At 41.6% G+C, this 18,080-nt stretch overlaps 1 protein-coding gene across 1 annotated transcript in view; it reads right to left on the bottom strand.

Moving 5' to 3' along the window:
* The window catches only part of cdh13 (cadherin 13, H-cadherin (heart)), a 958,412-nt gene that overhangs the window by 37,488 nt on the left and 902,844 nt on the right, over positions 1–18,080 (bottom strand). The window contains exon 11 of the mRNA XM_055648933.1: positions 4,892–5,034. Within this exon, the coding sequence (XP_055504908.1) occupies positions 4,892–5,034 (143 nt within the window). The remainder of the gene's footprint in view (positions 1–4,891; positions 5,035–18,080) is intronic.

Genomic DNA, 18,080 nt, shown 5'->3' on the forward strand with positions numbered 1-18,080 from the left:
CTTGGATTTTTCATTGGGTTTAGCGACGCCTCAAGCAATGGCAAAGATAACAAAATGGCTCTATTTATTGTTCAAATAGCTTATAGAGAGGGATAGATTTAAGAGAAAAAAGACCCAAAGTGCTGCAGTAACTCAGTGGGTCAGGCAGCATTTTCTGGAGAACATGGATAGGTGATGTTTCAGATCTGAGGTTTAAGAGAACAGGTTTGTGGCAAACTTAGACACTATAAGGCCAAGGGAAACTGAAATGAGGATGGGAGTGGGGTTTGTGATTAATATAAAAGACTTGGCCATAAATGCAGAGATACCGAGATACATAAACAATAGGTGCTGGTGTCGGCCATTCAGCCCTTTCAGCCAGCACCATCATTCAATGTTATCATGGCTGATCATCTACAATCAGTACCCCATTCCTGCCTTCTCCCATACCGCTTAAGCTGCTAGCCCTAAGAGCTCTATCTAACTTTCTTTTGAATGCATCCAGTGAACTGCTTAAGGATAAGGGGGAAATCCTTTAAAACCGAGATGAGAAGAACATTTTTCACACAGAGAGTGGTGAATCTCTGGAACTCTCTGCCACAGAGGGTAGTTGAGGCCAGTTCATTGGCTATATTTAAGAGGAAGTTAGATGTGGCCCTTGTGGCTAAGGGGATCAGGGGGTATGGAGAGAAGGCAGGTACGGGATATTGAGTTGGATGATCAGCCATGATCATATTGAATGGCGGTGCAGGCTCGAAGGGCCGAATGGCCTACTCCTGCACCGAATTTCTATGTTTCTATGTTAACTGGCCTCCACTGCCTTCTGAGGCAGAGAATTCCACAAATTCACAAATCTCTGTGTGAAAGTTTTTCCTCAGTTAGTTCGTAAATTTGAGACAACACCAAAATTGGTGGAGTTGTGAACAATGAAGAAGACTGTCAAAGGATACAACAGGATATAGATCAGTTACAAACATGGGCAAAGAAATGGCAGATGGAGTTTAACCTGGGCAAGTGTGAGACACTGCACTTTCAGAGGTTGAATGCATGGGGGAAGTATATAGTTAATGGCAAGATTTTTAACAGCATGGGTGTGCAGAGGGAATTTGGTGTCCATCGTCATAGTTAGCTGAAAGTGGCAAAATAAGAATGGTTTAGAACGCATAGGATATGTTTGCCTTCATTAGTCAAGCATTGAGTATAAGAAAATAAGAAAGTCATTTTGCAGCTATAAAGCTTTGGTTAACCTGCATTTGGAGTATTGTGTGTAATTCTGGTCATCTCATTAGAGGAAGGATGTGTATGATTTGGAGCGGTGCAAAATAAATTTACCAAAATGTTGTTATTCAACAGGATATTAGCTGTTAGGAGAGGTGGTACAAACCATCTGGGTCTCTAACACTGTAAGGCAGCAACTCTACTGTTATACTACTGTGCTGCCCCAAAGTAGATTGAATCGTTCATTGTATCATTAAAGCTGGGTGGCAATGCGAACTGTGAGGACGATGCTATGAGAATGCAGGGTGACTTGGACAGGTTGGGGGAGTGGGCAGATGCATGGCAGATGAAGTTTAATGTGGATAAATGTGAGGTTATCCACTTTGGTATCAAAAACAGGAAGGCAGATTACTATCTAAATGGCATCAAGTTGGGAAAAGGGGAAGCACACCAGGATCTGGGGGTCCTTGTTCATCAGTCTATGAAAGTAAACATGCAGGTACAGCAAGCAGTGAAGAAAGCGAATGGCATGTTGGCCTTTATAACAAGAGGAGTCGAGTATAGGAGCAAATAGGTCCTTCTGCAGTTGTACAGGGCCCTAGTGAGACCACACCTGGAGTATTGTGTGCAGTTTTGGTCCCCTAATTCGAGCAAGGACATTCTTGCTATTGAGGGAATGCAGCGTAGGTTTACAAGGTTAATCCCTGGGATGGCGGAACTGTCATATGCTGAGAGAATGGAGCGGCTGGGCTCATACACTCTGGAGTTTAGAAGGATGAGAGGGGATCTTATTGAAATATATAAGATTGTTAAGGGTTTGGACACGCTAGAGGAAGTAAACATGTTCCTGATGAGAACCAGGGGCCACAGTTTAAGAATAAGGAATAAGCCATTTAGAACGGAGACGAGGAAACACTTTTTCTCACAGAGTGGTGAGTCTGTGGAATTCTCAGCCTCAGAGGGTGGTGGAGGCCGGTTCTCTGGATACTTTCAAGACAGAGCTAGATAGGGCTCTTCAAGTTAGCGGAGTCAAGGAATATGGGGAGAAGGCAGGAACGGGGTACTGATTTGGAATGATCAGCCATGATCACATTGAATGGCAGTGCTGCCTCGAAGGGCCGAATGGTCTACTCCTGCACCTATTGTCTATTGTCTATTAAATGAATCCCATAAACTGAAACGAGACTCTCCCTTGTTGTGATTATTAAACTTGCCTCAGGGTCTTCAGTGAACAGAGCAATATATGTATGAGGGAGAATGGAAATGGAAATGGAAAATGAGTTGGGCAAACAGAAGCTCAAGCATAACATTCAGGCTCATTAGAAACAAAGTAAGTACAGTGTATGTCTGCAATTTGGTCAGCCAGCATTATCTTAAAGACCAGTGTACAAATCCGGCAATATTTGTTCAGTATAAAGCCCTGATAAAATGGCAAATACACAGAACTGGTGACTAATTTTTAACAGGTACAACAACTTGCGGTTTTAGAAACATTTAAATATCGATTGTCCCTTAAGCCGCAAGTGCTTGGTTGCTTTAGTGTCAGTTGCTGCTTTTCTTTGGATTTGCAAGTTCACAAGTTATCAGAGTAGAATTAGGCCATTTGGCCCCTTGAATCTATTCTGCCATTCAATCATGGCTGATCACTGCCACCTAATTCCATTTTCCTGCCTTCTCCCCATAACTCTTGACACCTGTTTTGATCAAGGAATTTGTCTATCTCTGCCTTAAAAATATCCACTGACTTGGTCTCCACAGATTAACTACCCTCTGACTAAAGACGTTCCTCCTCACCTCCTTTCTAAACGAGTCTGATCTCTCCCACCAGTGGAAACATCCTTTCCACATCCACTCTATCTTTGTCTTTCATTATTATATAATATATCTTCATATATATAATCTTATTTATATAGCACATTTTTAGTCAACTTGCATTGACCCCAAAGTGCTTCACATAATTACAATTACATTTTGACACACAGGCAAAGGACTGGGTGAAGTGTCTTGCCCCAAGGACACAACCTGACAGTATGCACTCCAAAAAATATCCACTGGGTTCGAACCGGCTACCGTTCCGGTCGCCTCCTTTCAGCCGAACACTTAGCCCATTGCGCATCCACTCTGTCGTCCCATTATGTAGTTTCAATGAGGTTTTCCCCCTCAACCTTCTAAACCCCAACGAGTCGAGGCCCAGTGCTGTCAAGTGCTCATCATATGGAATCATTGTTGTAAACCTCCTCTGGACCCTCTCCAGAGCCAGCACATCCTTCCTCAGATAAGGGTCCCAAATTTGCTCACGTACTCCAAATGCGGCCTGACCAGCGCCTTATAGAGCCTCAGCATTACATCTCTTACATTCCATTCACGGAAGCTATCAGTTACACTCATGGCTCAGGTCCTAGTATATTACAGTCAAACCTTGTTTCCTGATCCAATTAGCAGACTGGCTTCACATGGAAAACTTGACAAACCTGCTACCAGAATGAGGAGATATTTTGCAGCCCAAGAAATGCACGTTATAAAATCCCAAGCTTCCAAGATTCAAAATAAACAGCACCCAGTATAATGAGAGCAGAAATAAACTTTTAGACATTGAATAGCTCAGCTGTAAGAGCAAAATAAACTTTAAGATCAAATCAGAGTTAGGTCCACCTTTTGTGGAACAGTGATGGTGCTTTCCACTTGATTATGAAAAGGTGAATGAAATGCTGCTAAATTGTAGAAACAAGGAACAACAGATGCTGGTTTGCACCAAAGGACACAAAGCGCTGGGGAGACTCAGCAGCTCAGGCGGCATCTCTGGAGGCCATGATTTTTTTGGCGCTTCTTTAGGCTCAAAGTTTGCGAAAAGAGTCCCAACATGAAACGCCACCCATCCATGTTCTCCGCAGATGATGCCTGACCTGCTGAGTTACTCCAGCAATTGTGTCCTTTATGGAATGTGTTGCCTTGTGAGTTCACTCATTCCAAACAATACTTCATCCACACTGAAACACAAGGAACTGTAGATAGTGGTTTACTCCAGCACTTTTTGTTTCTCATTTACATCTACGTTAGTCCAGCTTGTTTAACTCATCAGTGAGAACCAACCAGCAGGTTGATGAGTGAAATTGGAGGGATCAAATTTTCAGAAACTTTGTAAAAAGTTCCCTGAGCTTGACAAAAGTTTATCAAATGGGTCATAAGGTCATAAGATTGTGTGATAGGAGTATAATTAGGCCATTCGGCCTATCAAGTCTACTCCACCATTCATTCATGGCTGATCTATCTCTCCCTCCTAACCCCATTCTTCTGCCTTCTCCCCATTACCCCTGACACCCATACTAATCAAGAATCTATTTATCTCTGCCTTAAAAATATCCACTGACCCGACCTCCCCAACCTTCTGTGGCAAAGAATTCCACAGATTAACCACCCTCGGACTAAAGACATTTCACATCTCCTTCCTAAAAAAAGGCCTTTAATTCTGAGGCTATGACCTCTAGTGCTAGACTCCCCCACTAGCAGAAACATCCTCTCCACATCCACTCTATCCAATCCTTTCACTATTCTGTATGTTTCAATGAGGTTTCCCCCACCCCTCCCCCTCATTCTTCTGAACTCCAGGTCCTTTGATCATTCAAGTTACAATTGAAATTAACAGTAGACCTTTTGTATGACATGATCATTCAAAGAAGAAATTACATCTACGTACCATTGTCAGTTGCAAGAAATAACGCTGTGTATTGACTGTCGTGCGCAAAGGGAGATTCCCGGTCCAGTGTAGCTCTGGTGGTAACGGTGCCATTTGTGGGATTGATGGTCAGCCATCCGGCAGGATCCTGAAACTGCGCAAACCTGCCAAAGGCAACCTCAATGTCAGTATCTTGCAGATTCACTTAAAAAGAAGCCAGAGATTACAGCAAACACGTAAATGATTACTATTTGATACTTAATAGTCTCCTTGCAAGTTGCAAAGAGTCCCCTGCCATTATTTTTCATTCTGCTTATTCTTTTGTCCTGTTAAAGGAAAGCATTATCTAAACTATGCAATTCATATTGAATAGACCTGGTGTGTATGAAGGAACTGTAGATGCTGGTTTAAACTAACGATAGATACAAAATGCTGGAGTAACTCAGTGGGACAGGCAGCATCTCTGGAGAGAAGAAATGGGTGACGTTTCTGGTCGAGACCCTTCTGTCTGAAGATGGGTCTCAACCCAAAACGTGACCCATTCCTTCGCTTCAAAGATGCTGTCTGTCCCGTTAAGTTATTCCAGCATTTTGTGTCTATCTTTGAATAGACCTGGAATCTTTCTAGCTATTTCTGGCATTCAAATCAATTTTATATTTGAACTTGAAATTTGACCAACCATACGATCAAAAACCAAGTTCAGTTAGCTCTAAAACACATTTATTGATAAAGTGAAAATTAATCTCACTGTAATTGGGCCTTATAACCATTAGAGTTAGCATCTAAAATTCAACAATGCTTCATCTGAACCTATTATGAGTTTGTAGTTAACTTAATTCAGCAATTGATGATCTTTATTGTATCATTGGGCAATTTAGATTCTTCAATCAGGAGGATACAAATTGTTCAAAAATGTTCACTTTTAATTGTAAAAAACATTATCACTTGACTTGGTAATTATCTAAACATTTATCATAATAAATTAATAAAATAATCTACAGCTTCTTATTGCCCGTTGTCATTTATCTTTATCTAAATGATGGCAAACAAGAAACAGGACAGTAATTATGGTCTATCGTGTTCATAATTTTACTCAAATATTTTAACTTATGATCATCGGAGATATATATATATATATATATCACAAACAGACAGAATGGCTCATATTTCTGTAATTATATAAAACATTTTGACGATTGGCATTTAAGAGGCTTTTAGTTAGGCACATGGATATGCAGGGAATGGGGGAAATGGATCATGTGCAGGCAGAGATTAGTTTATCTTGGCAAACACAAAAAGCTGGAGTAACTCAGTGGGACAGGCTGCATTTCTGGAGAGAAGGAATGGATGATGTTTCTGGTCGAGACCCTTCTTCGATCTTGGCATCGTTTTTGGCACAGACATCGGGGACCAAAGGTTTAGTTCCCGTGCCATACTTTTCATGTTCCCTTTCCATTTACCATGTTCTATTATATGATTAGTTTCTTTCATATCAGAAGGTCGTAGATTCAAGTACTGCTTCAGACTTGAATGGTTAATGTAAATTCTCATGACTGTGTAGTTCTAAGGGATTGCTGCACAGTCAGAGGTACAGTCATTTAGATGGGATGTAAAACTTGTCCTAGCTCCGCATGGATAATTAAGAAATCCATTTGTACTTTTAAAATGTCACAATGCTGCAGCTGTTAGAGGCATTGCCTCAAAGTGCCAGAGACCCCGGTTTAATTTTAACCTTGGGTCCTGTCTGTGTTGCGTTTTGCGGATCCTCTGGTTTCCTCCCATGTGTCAAAGATGTGTGGGTTGGTAGATTATTTGGCCATTGTAAATTGTCCCTACCGTGTAGGTTAATGGTGGAATCTGAGTTGATGAGAATGTGGGGAAAATACAAAAAACAGCCTTAACTCAGCCAGAGAGAGACCATGTGCAAACTGGAGAAACAGCGCCTTATACTCCTCTTGGTTACCTTATAACCCATTGGTATGAACATTGTAATTCTCCAATTTTAGGTAACCGCTACAAACATTTCCCTTCCCCCTCCCTTTCCCCTTTTGCCCCAACACGCCACCATTATCTTCTCACACTCCCCCCCCCCCCCCCTTCAACCTAAACCTTGGCTGATCTTGCACCACTTTCTCCCCCCCCCCCCCCCCCCCCCCCCCCTCCCTAAAAAGCTCCCCACCAAATACCCTTCAACAAGCTTTACACTTTGCAACTTTTGGGATCAAATTTGCTTCTATCCAACAATCTGCCTATCAGGGAACCCCCTCACCTGAGGTGATCTGTAGCTGACCATAAGTAGGAAGGAACTGCAGATGCTGTTTTAAACCGAAGATAGACACAAAAAGCTGGAGTGACTCAACGGGTCAGACAGCATCTCTGGAGAAAAGGAATAGGTGATGATTCTTAAGACCATGATTTGTCCGGGCCCCTCATCTCTCCTAGTTTTTTTTCCCACTCCCCCCTGTAAACAGTCTGAAGAAGGGTCCTGACCCAAAACATCATTTTCTCCAGAGATTCTGACTGACCCACTGAGTTACTCCAGCATTTTATGTCTAACAATGTAGAATGAATGCAATTGGATGGCTGATGGTCAGAGGGACTCCATGGACCAAAAGGTGTGCTTGTGTTTATATGTCTCACTGACTGATGGTGAATCTAAAATATCTCTAATATTTTGGCTTGCGTTTTATTTTGTTCTATCACAAACAAGTAATCTGGTGCTGCTTGTGGGAGCTTGCTGTGTGTATACTGTAGTCATGTATCCATCGTGACAGAGGTGACTACACTTCAAAAGTAGTTAATTATCTGAACTGCCTTTGGGACATCCTGCAGTCAATCCAGGTGTGATTTAAGACTTCCTTTCTTTCCATCGGGCATAAGGGATTAGCAAACAGGCAAAATGAGCCAACTAATTTAAATCTACAATAGACTCAAACAGGCAAGGGAAGTTGTAGCCAATGCCTACACTGGCAGAAATATGCTCTTGTTGTGTGGAGGAAAATATATCAGCATGGAAAGAACTTGACCAAATTTTAATTTATTTCGAATTGGATATCAGCATTCTAGATTTAGTATGAAGATTAATAAAGCAATTATATGCATAAATTGGGTTGGATTCGTCTTTAATGAGCTTAACATAAAATGAGAAATATTCTTTCCCGATGCTGGTTTGATGTTACTTTCTCAATACCAGTTCATTCTGCAGGACTCAGTGTATTAGTGGAAGGTCAGTATGTGGCAGTTCCAGTCAAGCTGTGGTTGATAAATTATAGCTGTCACTGGCGTGATTTAAGGCTCTAGTGCATGCCTTAAAGCTTTACGCACCATGTGACTAAAAACCCATAATGGCTCAAAAGCCTTTTGGCACTTCTCCTTCCACATAAAAAAAAATATATTACCAATCTATTTGAAAAAGAGAACGGTAGTGAAAAAATACCAAATAAGCTCGATTAGTAATAGGAATCACCGTTTCTGTTATTTTACAATGTCAAGCTTTGAAAGTTCTATGTGTGATAAAACCCTGAAAGTTACAGCTCATCATATCCATGTTTGAGTAGGGTGCAATAGGCAATGGACTGCAATAAATTTCTTCAGAGTGTATGTTTTTAGCTTGATTTTTGTGTTCATCTGTTTAAAGGATGGCAATGCTTGAAAATGAAACGCCGTTCATTCTGGGAAGCCTGCAAGAACTGTGTGCAAATTATCTTCAGTCCAACAACTGTCTACTTCCTCGTTCGCTCATTTATTGCCAGGGGATGAGTGGCAGTATACTTTACACCAACTGGTCTATGTACAGAAACATTGACAATTGATATCTCTTCATATTTTCTAATTTATGTATTCCTTCTGTATGTAACCATGCACATCATATTTCATGTGATAACAATATGCTTACCAAACGTTATTTTCTTTCCACAGTCTATACATTGCCATATTGACACTTTTACACCAGCTCAAAGAACCTCTCGCTTGGCCTTGGATTATTGAAATAATTTTCAGCAAGCTTCCTGCATGACAGCTCAAAATCTTTTTAGTTACTTCACTATCAAGGAGACAGATAGTCCCAGTTCTAACTTTGTTTTAATTTTCTATTAATATGAAACGGATTTAACGATATTCATGCAAGAGATTGTTTATATTTTCAAATATCTCTTTTACAATTGTATCTTTAGTTGAGTGATATAGCATGGAAACAGGCCCTTCGGCCCACCGAGTCCACCCCGACCTGCAATCCCTGCACATTAACATTACCCTACAGACACTAGGACAATTTACATTTATACCAAGCCAATTAACCTACAATCCTCTACATCTTTGGAATGTGGGAAGAAACCGAAGATCTCTGAGAAAGTGGGGAGAATGTACAAACTCCAGACAGTCGAGATCAAACCCAGGTTTCTTCTTTAACTTCTTTAACAGTAATTTGTTAAACTTTTATTACTTCTGAAGGCAAATTAATATAATAATCCACTTGCAAATCATGTAATCCAGACTGCCAATAGCTGTATTAGCTTCTGGGTGAAGTGGGTGTGCAGGCAACTAAAATGTTGACCGACGAAAGATGAAAGGAACGTTTTAATGAGTTGAAAATGAGATGGTGACGGCTAAGATATTCTACCCAAAGGATGATGAAAACCCCCCCATAAAGAAGGAGTGAGGGTATATCTACTCTCTGAGAACTTTAAAGAGATTGGTCATGTCATTGAATACTCAAACAGATTTCTGCAGACGCACTGTAGAAAGGTTCCTGACTGGTTGCACATTGGCCTGCAAAGATAATTTCAACACACAGTGAATGTAACAGCCTGCAGAGAGTGGTAGACTCAACCCAGTCCATTATGGGCACAGCCCTCCCCACCATCATCATGGGGGGGGGGGGGGGGGCAGCCTCAAGAAGGCAACGTCTATCATTGAGTATCCCCACCATTCAAGCCTTCTTCTTTTTGCCAACATTGGGCAGGAGCTACAATAGCCACGAAGGAGGTTGCACACATTACGTTCAGGAGCTGCAACTTTCACGCTCTTGATCCAACCTGCACAACACGGATCCTACATTGAGACAGAACACTGCGGACTACCTCTTCCATTACCATGGACTTGTTTTTCTCACTGTCCTTTGCACTCATGTCTCGTTATTTGCTCTATCTTTTACTTTTACTGTCTTGCAGAATTCATGGAATTTAGGAACACTTAATATATAAATAATGTTTTGTGAGTTGTCTTGAGTTTAGGTGCACGCTGATTTTCATTATACCTGCACTTCAACGTAAGTGTGCACCTCAATATACAATGATCTCGACTTGACTTAAGAAATACATGAAACATTGAAGTCCTGTGTCAACAATGCTATGCCACCCATATGGAGGAAGACCTAGGATGTCTAAATAGTCACAGTGATCTTGGGACAGGTTGGTGTATGATTTCGGGTGGAAATTCTATGCTCATTGAGAGATTCTGCAACTTTCATCACCCTGGCAAGAAATGTTGCCAAAACTGACTTTACCTCATGTTACTTACAGACTAGTTAGACCACAACATTATCATCTGAACATTTCAGGATTTATTATTGCTTATTAACCCAAGATTACTACTTGGTATATCATCTGGATCTACAAAATGAATATATTATAATTCCCTCACTAAATATGTCAAAAAGATCCAACATATTTGAAATTGTAGCTAAACCTTCACCTTGCAAAAGTTGTCTTTACTTGGCTCTCTGCTTGTCCAGGTGTGCTATCTGTAAGAATACTTACAAATAAATGGCTGTTTAGCTATCTTGATGCCTTTGCTGGTATTGGATACCCATTGAACATGCACCTAATTGTATCAGACATTGATAACAAAAAAATTCACGTTACAAAGTCCATTAAGTTTCTGAATGCAGCCACCTTCCAAGGTCAGTAGTAATTGATATTGTTTCATCACTGATCACAAATGTTGTTCTCTTTACAATACTTTTACAATACTTTTAAAAAATCATTGTGTTCTATTGACTTTAATTTTATAAAAGTCCCCATCTACCTTGGAGATTTCTCATGCGAACTTGACTCATGTGAACTTAGCGCTGTAGAGATGCTGCCTCACAACGCCAGAGACCCTGGTTCGAGACAATTGGTTCCTTGTTGAGACAAGTTCACATGAGAAATCTCCAATATACTGTAGATGGGGACTGACCCGGAAGGTGGCTGCTTTCAGAAACTTCTGGTGCTGTTTGTGGGGAGTTTGCATGTTCTTCCTGTGAACATGTGGGTTTACTCTGGGTGCTCGGGCTTCCTCCCACATCCCAAAGACGTGTGGATGTGTTGGTTAATTGGACTCTGAAAATTCTCCTTTGAGTGTGTGTAGGGAGTGGATACGACAGTAGAATAACATAGAACCATTGTGAACGGGTGATCGATGGTCGTGATGGACTCGGTGGGCTGAAGTACCTGTTTCCTTGTTATATCTCTAAACAAAATAAAGGAGGCACTTTATATACTCACCATGAGTGAAAGCACTGCAAGGTGATTGCAGAAAAAGTAAGTAGGACCCCCTCGGTCATGACTGACCATGGGTGATGCATCCTAGTTTGGAGGTGATGTGTGGTCGGATGCAAGCCTGGGCAATGTCATATGGAGGACAGACTGTTGCCCATACTGCACGTCCCCCCTCTCCACTTCACTGATCGATCCAAAGGAACAGCAGGGCCGTTACAGTTTGGCAACAGCTCCGTCGCAGGAGCTGCCAGAGCGAGGTTGTAGACTACGACAAACTGCCTTAGGGTTCCGACTCCTTAAGTTTACTCCAGGAGCCTTTTCCATGACTGGATATGGCCACAAGGCAGTGAAGGTTTTAAATTAGAGTTTTCCCCCTCCTAGATGGACTGCCTTCCCAGGCTGATGAGCCCCATCTGCCCGAGACTCATGGGGGCGGGAGCGTCTACCTTCCCGTGCAGGTCTATAGCACCTGTCCACTGCCCACACTGTAGAATATGGTCATTATTATGTGAAAACTGTTTTTGTAAATAGATGAATAGGCTTGTATAATGGTAATATAAACATGGAAAATATGACACATTTTGGAAGTAATTATTGCCTAGAAATCATGTTTTGACATACTTACTATGCCAAATTGGTGCTATGTGTAAAACTAACACAAATTAGAAGTCACAATGAAGAAAACATAAAATTAATACTATTTTGTTTTAAGGAATTGTCATTATGCGTACTCCCTTTAAGACCCCCCATGAAACTGTAGCAGCCCAGGCTGTTCCCCATCCATGGCTGATCGAAAGCTCCCGCAATTAGTAGCAGTTACTAGGCTGTTATCAGTTTAAGTTAGCCTTGATCTGTAATAAGAGCTGATGGCCATAACTTTTATATAGATAAGGATTAAAGTGATTGATTTTTTAAAATGTAAAAATGGTAATCTTGCAGAGATATTATTAAATTACATAGGTAAGCTTGATATAACTCCTAATGAACTATGATTCAATTACAAAGGCAGCAAATCTCCAGCTTTTGATCCAATTTCTGCAAGGAAATAATTAATGGATGCTGGGCAAATTCATAACATCAGCATGTGTGGAGAATGTGTTTGGGAGGTAACTTTGATGTTTAGGTGAACGGTAACAAAAAGTATCCCCTCCAATCTTCCAGTGGATGAGTATTTACTAGGAAATGGGGTAACTGCTTCAGAAATGGAATCAAAATTATGTTATGCCATTGTGTTTGAGGCTCAGGAGCAGTAGGATCAAATGTAGCAGGATGATGAAGGTATAAGTGTGTGTTCCAGTTCAGTGTCTATAGCCTCATCTTCTGGCTCGGTAGTGCTTTATAAAGTACATTCTCTGTGAGGCTCCCCATTTTCCAAGTGTGCAAAATGGGGCACAGATCTCCTCAACATACCTTGTGTGAGGTTACCGACCTGGGAGAAGACTACTGTAGCCTCTGCCTGCTGTTTGCTTGCAATGCCTATCCTGCTTTTGTTCTCCAGCACCAAGTTTTGGGTGATCTTGGCAGAAGATTGGCGTTGATCCTTACCCTGGGATGCATTTTAGTTCTCATTTCTGGGTATAAACCACATTTAAGCATTTTCTAATTGGATGTTGGCCAACTACATATGTTTCATTTTTGTCAGGGACCCAATCGGGTGTTGACATTGAAATCAGCCATCATTCAGTGCAACAATAATAGATTAATTTCTAATTCTAGGTTCTGTTATTTCTGTTCCATTAATATGTCAAACAAAACACTTCCAGTCAGAAATGTGCACCACTTCTTATAAGCAAATGTACAAATCCTCCTATTAAAAAATACACACTATTTACATTGTTGTAACTTTGTCATGCCCTGGTTTCAGTTTCACCATTCTAAACACCACCGTCGACTTTATAATTGAGACTGTTAGTATAATCGTGCGCTGTCATTATACAGTCCCAGAAGTGTTGGCTCACTTTGCACCTCCTAGCTTCTTAACCTCTGCAGAGAAATATCTTATTCAGAATCTCATGCCTGCATCTCTGGTGCAATTATATCTTGAACCTCTAACCTCACATGACATTAAGACTACACTTATTGTGTATTCTCTGTCTGCAACACCATGGGAAACCAACTCATATTCTTTGTCTATTCTGTGGAAGTAATTTCTGACCCTTCAGCTGAATCTTTACCCTCAATAAGCAAAGAAACGAGCACTAACCATCCAATAGTGATGCAGATCTATTTTCACAATGGCCTCAAACATCAATCTATTACAAGAAAATGTTAATGCAAATGATTCCTGTGCTTTTCAAGTGAAACTTTAATTTATTTATTCTTTGTGTCAAATTGCTGTAAGTTTTTCTTCTCAGTTTTATTATCTAAAACCATGAATGCTAAATTACTTTGTGTGGCCATAGAAATGGTTAATATAATTAATACTGCAGGCAATGCCAAGTTGCACACGTGCTGAAGATAATGAAATAACATTTTTAAAGTGATTTTACTTTGAAAATCTTGAATAAAGATATCAAACAATGGCAGAGATGCATGTCTTGAAGAACATTTGTCATTTGCTGGGTCTGTAGTGTCTTCCTGAATAATGAAGAGTAAGGGATGGGAAGCGAAAGAAAATGGAATGGGGCAGTATTCTGCTGAAAATCCTTCCATTTGGTGGAGCACTTAAACCAGACCATTGACCTAATCCAGTTCAACATTTCTCTCAACTTATACTCCAAGATCAGTGTTAGTATAGGTCAATGTTGAGTTGCTACTACTGGATACCTGATTCTGAGCCTAATTACTAGGCTTCCCCATTTTCTCTTGCTGTTTTGTTGGTTCTTAATGATTTAAAGCACACCAAATATTGGGAGAAATCTATTTTTCATGAGATTGTTTTTGGCCTGTCTTTCCCTTTAAAGTTCTTGCACTAACACTGCTCTGCATGGGATAATGCAACCAAATGATGCTGCCAACTCCATGGGAAGCAAACATAGCACCTGTGACAGTTATTTAGCAACACATATGATGCATGTTACCCAGAGAGTTGTGAACTTGTGGAATTCTCTGCCACAGATGGCATTGGAAGCCAATTCACTGGATATTTTTAAGATAGTTAGATTTAACTCTTGGGGCTAACGGAATCAAGGGATATGGGGAAAAAGCAGGAAGGGGGTACTGATTTTTGATGATCAGCCATGATCATATTGAATGATGGTGCTGGCTCGAAGGGTTGAATGGTCTACTGCTGCACCTATTTTCTATGTTTCTATGGTGCTATGTTATAACATATGCACAGAGCTTGGGTTATGATGGTTTTGGGAGGAATAGCATTATTCATTCCTTAGATAGACACAAAGTGCTAGAGTAACTTGGAGCGTCAGGCAGCGTCTCTGGAGAAAAAGGTTGGGTGACGTTACGGCTCCAGACACTTCTTCAGACTGACAGTAGAGGGGAGGGAACTAGAGGTAGGAAAAGGCCAGAACAAAGCAGGGGCGACAACAGTTGACCAAGGAAGGGTGGAGACAATAGTAGCTGGGGAAAAGGTGATAATAAAGGGATACAAGGATGCAAAGAGTGTAACTAGTAGGATGTCTTAGGTGGGTCCACTTTGTGTCTATCTTCGGTATAAACAAGCATCTGCAGTTCCTGTCTACACTTTTTTTATTCCTTGGCAGACACCATTTAGATGGACACCATTAAGGCCTGTGTTTGCAGCCTTGTGCATGAAGCAGGCTTCAAGGAAATAAATAAACCATAAAAGATGAAACTTTACTTCCACCTTCTTCATGTCAAGATATAACAAGCTAAAAATACACAATGTCATCATCAAAATTGGCCAATCACCTCATAATTTGTTCTAATTAATGGTAAAATTTACAGCACATTATTTTGCTTTAATTAATGTTAAAGATTATATCATGCTCCCATGAATGTTGTCTACTTTTATGGAAGGGTATATCAATAGGATATGATAGATTTTACTTCGGAGTCACGTGAGTGACTACGTGAAAAAGGGCCGTCCGTCTGCGTGCGCGTCATTACGTCTGAACGCAACGCGCGCAACGGACTGGAGCGGCACTGTGTCCTCCTAGCCATTGGGTTTTAAAAAAGGCGGCAGGTAAGAGAAGCTGAACTACTTCCCTTGCGCTTTCTGTTCAAGCTAGGGAAAAAAATATTTGTTTTTCAGAGCACAAAAATGTCGAAGAGACGGTCCGCGGGGAAACCAGCTGCCGAAGATCACAGCATTCCCGGTAACGGGCGGCAGTCGTTTTCGCCGACATTGCCGCCGGCAGCAGAACCGGCAGCAGCAGACTTGGTGCAGGAGGAAAGCACCGTGGTGGTCCCGGTGGGGCGTAAAGCCACCCATACGTCTGCCAGACCCGTAGATTCGGATGAGTCCGGGGAAGAGGGATACCCTCCCTCAACGGGAAGCGTCTGAGGACGACTTGTGGATAAGTTGCTCCACAATGATAAGCTCCAGAGAAGGGAGCGATATCAGCACAAGTCCCTTCTACAGACCATGGAAGGGGGAAGTACATACAGGGACTGCCCGGAATCAGAATATGGAAGCACGGGGGGAACATTCCCAGGGGAGAATGGAGGAAGTACCTCTACAATCATCCAAGTTTGCTATTACCACATCACTGGGTGCTCCCTTGGATGAAGATCTGGTAAGTAACATACATTATTTGGCATCTCACCAACTCAAAGAACTCGTCATGGACGAAACCATGAACAGGTACCCCCCACCATCTAACTGTGCTTCCCTCAAGGTTCAAGCAGTGAACCATGTAATCTGGGGGCAAATTGGCCCTATCATCAGGAACCAAGAACTAAAGTTCCAAAAAGTACTAAACCTGCTGGGGTCTGGGATTACTTCATTTGCAGGAGGTGTGGAAGGAGGCCGCCTCACTGACCGGGAACAAGATACCATGGCGCTACTATGCAATGCCTGCTTCAAGATAAACTGCATTCGGAAGGATGCAATTAAACCAGCAATAAATTTGAAGTTCGCAGCTCTTTGTAAAGCTAGCAACATCCAGCCCGCCAACTACCTGTTCGGGGAAGACCTGCCGAGACAGATACGGGACCTGGATGACGAGGCAAAAACCATGCGTCTCATAACCAAAGGTCAGGCTACACCTAGGGGTCCATCAACAAGATTCCATCCCTACACCTCTCGCCGTTTCACACCTAGAGAGCCAGGCACCGGAGGAAGATCCACACCTGAGTCAAGGTCTTTTTTAGGGGCAGACCCCAGCAGGCCGACAGCGAGGATGAGGAGAGAGCAACCACCAGCTCAGCTCCCTAAACCTCGCAGACGAAAACCAGCGCGCACACCGCCAGTAACAACAGAGGTTAATCAAACCAGTTCCTTAGGGAACATTCCAGACGAACCTCACTTACAGGTGGGAGGAAGGTTAAAATATTTCTTAAGAGAATGGTGTTGGGTTACTAAGGATCCATTTGTACTGCACAGTATAGAAGGATTCAAAATTAAGTTCAATTTGAATTCATCATCACCCCCAACACATTCCAATATTCGCACACATGTCTTCTCCCAAAAAGATACTATGGATATACAGAAAGAAATTGAAACATTATCTGACAATAATGTTATTGAGAGGTCATATACAGAACCTCACCAATTTATATCCAATATATTCTCAAAAGAGAAAAAAGATGGAGGGGTCCGCATCATTTTGGATCTTACGGAACTCAATACATATGTGCAATATAAACACTTTAAAATGGACAATTTTGGAACAGCAACTCAGCTGATTTCCAAAAATGGTTATATGGCATGCATCGACCTCAAAGATGCATACTACTCGGTGTCTATTCACAAAGAGTATAGGAGATATTTGAAGTTTAGCTGGATGGGTCAATAATGGCAATACAAGGCTCTGCCAAATGGGTTGACATCAGCCCCTAGACTGTTTACCAAATTACTGAAACCAATTCTGGGGCTGCTAAGATCTCAGAACCACATAGTCATGGCATATTTGGATGACATTTTCATCTTTGGAGTCACCAAAGAATTGGCAGAAGCATCAGTCAAAGCAACCAAAACCCTGTTTGAAAGACTTGGGTTCCTAATCCATCCAGTTAAATCAAAATTGACACCTACCAAGGTAATTGATTACCTAGGATTTACTATCAACACAGTAACCATGTTGGTGACTCTGCCTAAGGGCAAACAACTAGATTTGAGGAAAGCCTGCAATGATCTGATAGAAAAATAGAAACCAACTATCAGACAAACAGCAAGTGTAATTGGCAAATTGGTAGCTGCCTTTCCTGCAGTACGCTACGGGCCTTTGCATTACCAGCATTTACAGCGGGCAAAGGAACGAGCATTGAAATTACATGCAGGCCAGTTTGGCAAATCTATGCGGTTACCAGCTGAGGCCATTGTTGAACTACAATGGTGGATGCCAAACATAAGACTCAGCTCAAGAGAAATCTTGCTTGAAAGCCCATCAGTGTTTCTCCAAACCGACGCAAGCGGTTTAGGATGGGGAGCCACTAACACAGCCAGGAGCTGTGGAGGCAGATGGAATGAGCAGGAGTCTGCGATACTCCAACAATATGGAATCAATTACCTAGAATTGTTGGGGGCACAATATGGGCTCAAGTCTCTCTGTAACAACATGCAACATGTGCATGTTCAAATTCAGATTGATAACACTACTGCGGTGGCATATATCAATCACATGGGTGGTGTAAAATCTGTATCCTGTGAC

Source organism: Leucoraja erinacea, chromosome 17 (assembly GCF_028641065.1).
Source record: "Leucoraja erinacea ecotype New England chromosome 17, Leri_hhj_1, whole genome shotgun sequence".
NCBI lineage: Eukaryota > Metazoa > Chordata > Chondrichthyes > Rajiformes > Rajidae > Leucoraja > Leucoraja erinaceus.